The sequence below is a fragment of the Chlorocebus sabaeus genome, unplaced genomic scaffold (genome assembly GCF_047675955.1).
Source record: "Chlorocebus sabaeus isolate Y175 unplaced genomic scaffold, mChlSab1.0.hap1 unalloc_scaffold_413, whole genome shotgun sequence".
NCBI lineage: Eukaryota > Metazoa > Chordata > Mammalia > Primates > Cercopithecidae > Chlorocebus > Chlorocebus sabaeus.
This window is the reverse complement of record NW_027327719.1, coordinates 127,045-133,848: the sequence shown is the minus strand read 5'-3', so window position 1 is coordinate 133,848 and position 6,804 is coordinate 127,045. Positions and strand designations below refer to the sequence as shown.

The following is a 6,804-nucleotide window of genomic DNA, read 5'->3' as shown; positions in this document are numbered from 1 at the left end:
GGTTTCCCAGTGCAGTCCAATTCATGGTGGTTTCCAAGGGCCTCCTGGAGGAGAAAACACGTGAGGGTGTGGTCAGGGTTTTCTGCTGACGCACTTACTGTGGGGAAGAAGGAGAAGCTCTGAAGATGGATAACGACCGAGATTGCATGTCAAGGTGCACCTCCTTGATGACACTGAGGCCTACACTGAAATAGAGTAAATATGGTCCAATTACACTGTGTCTATTTTAGCACCTTGTTTAAAAAAAAAAGAAAAAAAAAAGATGTAAAACCAGACAGGGGTACATGCACCAGTGCTACATACCTGACAGGAAACATCTATTCTTCAAAGCTTGCAGCTGTACAGGTAGGTTTTAGAATGTCTGTCCATAGTGAACATCGTCTTAGAGTGGGCTGGGCAAATAGACCTTTCCAGGTCATGTAATTGGATTAAGTTGATTAGGTTAGGGTCTGTTTCGCGTCAGGGGTCCAGAGGCAGTATAAAAGGCAACCTGGAAAGCAAAGGTCCCTCTCTGCCCCTTCCTCCGGCTTCCTGAAGGCAGCACCGCTTCCAGCAGGGCTGCTCCAGCACCTGCCCATCTGAGCGCCAGCACACCTGTCCATCTGAGCGCCAGCCGAGGAAAGAAAGTAGACCTGTAATTTCAGGTTAGTTTCCCTGAACGACTGGTTGTTTCACGTAATCCCTGAGGGGTTGGGGGAAAAGAGACAAAGGAGAGTGAAAGAAACAGATCACACTGGGGCTCGCTGATGCGATAGGATGTGTTCTCCTTACCCGTAATTCTTGGAACAGAAAGCGAGAAAACATTTCCATCTCCGTGCCTGGGATAAGAGCCAGATGGAAATGCAAAACGAAATTTACTCCAGCATGCTGAATTGGTGGGTAAATGGAAAAAGAACTTTGGAAAAGGGGTGGTTTGCCCTTTAGCCATGTAAGCAATTCATATGCCACTTGTTCAGCGTTTGTTTAGATGAATTTGTATGGCGTGTGTAAAATACCAGAAAAATAAATAAAGAGGGGCTGGAGCTAAAGCCAAAAAGACAGAGCAGGAAAGATCATCACCTGCTAGTGTGGTAGAGAGGGAGATAACTTCTCTCAATGAATTTGTGTTTGGAAGTTGCCTAATGAAATGGCAAGAGTAGCGATTTGAGTTCTGATAGGAAGCATCCCTTATCTCTGACTTCAAGCAGACCTGCCAAGGGTTGACATCGGCCATGCCCTGTAGCTTCTATTCTTTTGTCCCTCAGGGGAGAGAATCATTGTGTCTTCTACTGGAGTGAATGGTGATAGACCTAAGTCCAGTCTCCAGAATCAGTTGTTTGGTTGGGATTGAAATCTCAACTCCAACTCCACATACCTAGGCCGTGGGCCATGTGGCAGGCGAAGTTTACTCTTGGACCAGGTAGTCACGGCAGAGGAACACACAATATCTGAGGATGCACACACCACATTGTGATCCACAGATTTGACCGACAGGTGGTGAGGTCTCCTCATGACCACACCGTCATGGAATTAGCTGAGGGTTTCTTGTGGGTGTGTGAATATCCAATGTGCCTAACCATCGCTTTGTGTGTGTTTGTGTGTGATTCAGGTGACCCAACCATCAACCCCTGAAAAAGGCGGCCATAAAACGCCCAGGAGACGAAGATGATGGCACGTCGTGACCCCAAAAGTGGGGCAAACAGACTCGTGAGAGCCCAGACCCTCCAGAAGCAGCAGAGGGCCCCAGTTGGGCCAAGGGCTCCCCCACCCGATGAAGAAGATCCCAGGGTATGTCTAGCCCTGGAATCTTTTGGGTACCGAGGGGGGAGGAGGGGGCGAGTGTCACACGGTCCTCAGAGACTGGGTTGGATTCCAAAGAGTTCTGCCAGCACCACCCGGGTTGCTTTTCCCATCCAAGGTGGGCCTGGCTTGGGACCTCCTCCCGGCCCGACAGGTCCCTGGAGAGACTCTTGGGAGCAACCTCCCTTTCCACTCAGAATCCTGTGTAGCCAGGTTGGGCTGTGTTGTGGACATCGGGTTCACGATCGTCCCCGCTAGAACCCTGAGTCCTTCCTTTGAGAGTTCCTCCGTCACATGGGCTTTGGAAGGGAACATCGTAACCGAACCCTCCCGCCACTTAAGGGCCCCCATGCCGGTGTCCCCGCTTTGGAATCCTCACTCAGTTCTGAATTCACAGTCCGTCTCAATGTTGACATTGGATCACTGCCTGTGGCTTCAGCTCATTCACTGACATCACTTCCTTTCCACCCACAGGTCAAGTGCAAAAACTGCGGGGCCTTTGGCCACACGGCCAGAAGTACCAGGTGCCCCATGAAGTGCTGGAACGGAGCCCTGGTTCCCCAGACCCTTGGGAGAAAGGAAGGGAAGGAAAACCGGAAACCATGGAAGCCCCAGGTTCGAAGGAACCCTGGGCCCTTGAACAAGGAAAAGGGAGAGAAGGAAGCGAGACCAAGGTGAGCAGTGGGAGGGGTTTTCACCACCCTTAGGGTACTGCCACCTAAGGACACAGTGTCTCTGCACCCGCACACCGTGTGCCTTTCCGTCTCTGGAACAGGGAAGGAACGCTGCAGAGAAATAGACCAGAGCTCCATGTCCTCCCGGGTTCCCCATCCGGGAGCTCCTTTGGCTCTGGGAGATTCAGGGACAGTGGAGAGGCGGGGGCGCTTCGTGCAGGTTCCCCATGACAGGGGGAAAAGCAACGGAATCCAAATGACAGTCCTTACTTGGGAAGCCTAGAGGGCCACCAGCAGGATGGGAAGGTTGGCAAATGAGGGAAGGTGCAGAGGCGGAAAGGGCAAAAAAGTTCCATTTATGTATCACAAAACACAGAACGGGACTGGGCCCCAGACAAGGTTCTCCCTGTCTCCTGGGGAGAACCAGGGGGCAGGGCCTGAACTTTTTCTCTTCTGCAGGCAAGAAGACCTGCAGAGGAAGGCTCTCCTCCAGATCTTTTCCCGGACACCTCCGGAGAAGCTGCCGCCAAATCGAAAAGAATCCATGGAATCTTGTGATTATCTGAGGGTGAGTGTCACCCTGGGCCCCTGGTCTTTTTCTCCTCTAGGTCACCCTGGTTGATTTCCTTTCAGGTTCCCGTGTGTGTGAGGGGATCGGGGAACCCTTCTTCCCTGCCTTCTTGGGGTCAGGGACTCCACGATCCTTCCAGGTCCATTTGATTCCAGATGAAGGCATCTGAAGATGCCGTATTTCCTGTTGCTTTCTCTCTGTGCAATGATGGCAAGCCTGCCAACAACGTCTTCCTAGCGGCGTGAGGAAATTAGTCCCTCAGGGGCCCCAAACATGGAGGTGGCTCACCCCAGGAACATGCATGTTTTCAGAAAAGACGTCCTGGGAACCCTTGAGCCACCGACCTGCCTTCAGAAGGGCATTAGTCCGTCCCACTTCATGGAAGGCTGAGTGGAGGCGCTTTGATCCAGTGAATGACCAAGACACAGTCTTTAGAAAAATGGTATTCTCAGATCATAGCTCGAGAGTGCATTTTTCATGGGTCTTGTCCCGATCAGCACTCACCTTGAGGTTCTGTCCCTACTTCCAAGGACCACCTGTCCGTACCCTATTAATAATTTCCTGCTGTGTACACCTTGTCTTTGGATGTGGTTGATTTCCATGGTGGCTCGATGCTGAGGAACCTCTAACGCCTGTGATCTCCTTTCTTTCAGGTTGCAAACAGGCCAATGCCGGTCCACACAACTAATAAGAGGCCACGCATGGACCGTGCCCTCACTGATGGCTCAGCTACCAAAATGTCTGACACGGTATCCGTCTTGGCTTCACTGTCTCCCCTCAGAAAAACCAGTCTGAGCTCCTCGTCAAGTCTCCGACCAAAGGAACGACAGACAGGGGCTGTGGCCGACATCCCTCAGCCTGGAGTCAGGCAGCAGGGCCCGGAGCCTTTCGTCGTGGTGAAGCCGACACACAGCAGGCCTCAGGGTGGCTGTCGAGAAGTTCCCCAGGCTGCCTCCAAGCCCCACCGCCTGATCCGGGTCATCAGCCCCCAGGCACAAGACAAACGTCCTGCGGTGACCTCACAGCCCTGCCCACCAGCCGACACACACAGCTTGGGCCTCGGCTTCAATCTCAGTTTCAGGCCAGGAGCCAAGAGACCTGTCCAGGCTCCGACTCAGGCTTGCCTGAACTTCCCCAAGAAACCGAGAATGGGTCCCTTCCAGATGCCCGAAAATGCCATCCAGGGAGGTGAGCTGGGGGCCCCGGAGACTCTCCAACCTCCGCCAGCTGCAACCGAACTCAGACCAAGTCCGTCGCCCCAGATGAGCAAGGGGACACCCGCCCAGGTGCCCAGCAGCGACCGGCAGCCTCCGCACAGCAGACCTTGCCTGCCTACTGCCCAGGCCTGCACCATGTCCTATCACCCAGTGGCCAGCCACGATGGGGCCCAGCCTCTCAGAATGCTCTTTCGGAGACTAGAAAACGGATGGTGGAGCTCCAGCCTCCTGACAGCTACCTCGTTTCCCTCTCCTGAGAAGCCGGGAGCCTTCCTCGCTCACAGCCCTCATGTCTCAGAGAAGTCTGAGGCTCCCTGTGTTCCTGTCCCCCTGAGTGTCCTCTATGAGGACCTTCAGGTTTCCTCCTCCTCAGAGGACAGTGATTCTGACTTGGAGTGAGACTACAGGTGGCCGGGGCTCCATTGCATCCAGCTCCCATGATTTGGAGGGGTCTGTGGGACTGAGGAGCACAGAGCAGAGAGCAGACTGTGTGTGGTGCCTCCCAAGCTCCCCAGCTGTGGTGCTTCTGGGGATGTTGGAGCCCAGGCCAGGCAGGGACCACATGCAGAGACTCTGCCTCATCGAATTCTGGTGAGGGACATTGTAGTTCGCAGGGCGCTCCGGAAACCCACCACCAGAAGCTTCTGTGCCAGTGATTCGTTGCCTCAGAAACTGGTTGACGGTGACGCGTGGGAGTCAGACTTCCGCTGTGATGTCAGTAGGAAACTGGGGAATGACTGTGCATTTGCTCTCTAGATGACTGAATCAGGGAATAGTTAGGGAACCCTGAGAGATGCAGGCCTTCAGCTGTGCCCCGCCCTGACAGCAGTGTTTTGGACGCTGTGAAGTGTTCTGCACAAAGCGTTCTTGGGGTGTTTCCTCAGCCTCGAAAACTGGGCTCTGGAATGCCATTGGAAATAGGTGTGTTTAATTTGTTTTGAAGTGAATAAAATTCTCAAAAAGATGACATACTCTCTTTTGACTTTCATTCCGTGTTTGTGTGTAACTGATTTTCCAAGGGCTTGAAAATTTCTTGACTTGTCAGCAATCCAAGTCATTTTGTCTCCGAAACAGAGTTGATTGAGGGGACCGCAGGTCTTCGCAGGACCTGTGACTTCTTAAGCATCCACAGGGGCAAGAGAACCTCAGCCCCACTCTACCAACACGCACCTAGTCAAATTCCGCCAAGTGACTCTCACGCACACTAACACGTGGGGAGTGTTGCTTACACCATGAGTCCCCATTTGGCTCATGGCGATGCCACATGTGGGGTTTCACACGTATGTGTTGCACCGCAGTCCATTTCACAGTGGTAGAATAAATGTATTGGCTTTTTGTCGGGTTGTTGGAGGCAAAAGCCTGTGATGTTGTTGGTTTTTGATGGGAGAGTTTCACTTTCGAAAAGAAAATACTCTGAAAATGGAGGTTGTCCTAGATTGTATTTCAAGGTGAGTCTACTTGATGCCAGTGAAGCACATTTTGGCATATAATACATATGGTTATATTATATTTTGTCTATATTACCTCATTTTAAAAAACCGTTTTGTGAAAAATGTCAGAGTTAGATATACCAATGTTCAATTTCTGATCACGTGTCCAGAAGCACTGTACAATGCAGCCTAGAATGCAAAATTCCCAGCCACTTCTTTGTTGAACTCTCTGCAGAGCGGCATTGCATTCAGGGATTTTCAAGGTGCACTAGTGTGGCATGAGCTGGTCTTTGGCTTCCTGCTGAAGTTAGAATCCTGCAGATTGTTTAGGGTGGTGTCTGCTTGTCCCATCTTTCCAGGTCATCATTAACCTTTCCTTGGCACCCACGTGGACTCAGAGCTTACCTAGAGTCACAGGCAGGTCTGGGAAGCTGCCCTTGAGCCTTTGTGCAGTCCATGATGGTTCCATGCCTCTGATCCGCTGGGGCACATTCTGCAGAGGGATGGGCTGGCATAAGCTGTCCCTGCCTTTCTGAAAATCACGGAGATTCCTGGTACCTGAAGCCACATAGAAATATCGTGGAGTTTCAGGCAGGACAAGGATGCCATTCACAGGCTCCTGTTCTTCCACTTAATGGCAGCAAGAGTGATTCCTGGGTTTCCTAATTGACTTCAAAACAATTTTGGTGACTTTGTTGTGTCAATGACCACTCCTGTTTCTGTGGCATCCAGTTCACCTGTAAGGTTTTTGGGGATTATGTGGAAACTCGTGCGTTTTTCCAGAGCCTCACTTCATCCTGAATGCTCTCAGGCATGCACAAGCAGATCCCTGCCTTGGTGGCATCTTGGAGCATTGCAGGAGACCCCTTAGGTCTAGGAGGCACTACGAGGTCCATCAGGAATTGGGAGGGCATGTGTCTGCCCATCTGTAGTGTGAACTTCTATTCACCTTCAGAATGCAGATTCTTCCTGAACTAATAAATTATCTTCATCTTGGTGTAAGTAGCCACAAAAGAATAATTCATATTAACTCCATGAATAAAAATAACTGAAAATCAACAATGAAGTTAATAACAAAAATGTTAATTATTATAATATTGATAGTAATAATAAAACAAAGGCATTAGAGATGA

General features: G+C 51.1%; 1 protein-coding gene across 1 annotated transcript; it reads left to right on the top strand.

Moving 5' to 3' along the window:
• Window positions 1-1,318: 1,318 nt before the first annotated feature.
• LOC140711258 (protein FAM90A5-like) lies at window positions 1,319-4,906 on the top strand. The gene is made up of 4 exons (XM_073014185.1): window positions 1,319-1,767; window positions 2,254-2,453; window positions 2,913-3,021; window positions 3,678-4,906. Exons 1-4 carry the CDS (start codon window positions 1,645-1,647, stop codon window positions 4,638-4,640), a joined length of 1,395 nt encoding a protein of 464 aa, XP_072870286.1. The 5' UTR covers window positions 1,319-1,644; the 3' UTR covers window positions 4,641-4,906.
• The last annotated feature ends 1,898 nt before the right edge of the window (window positions 4,907-6,804 follow it).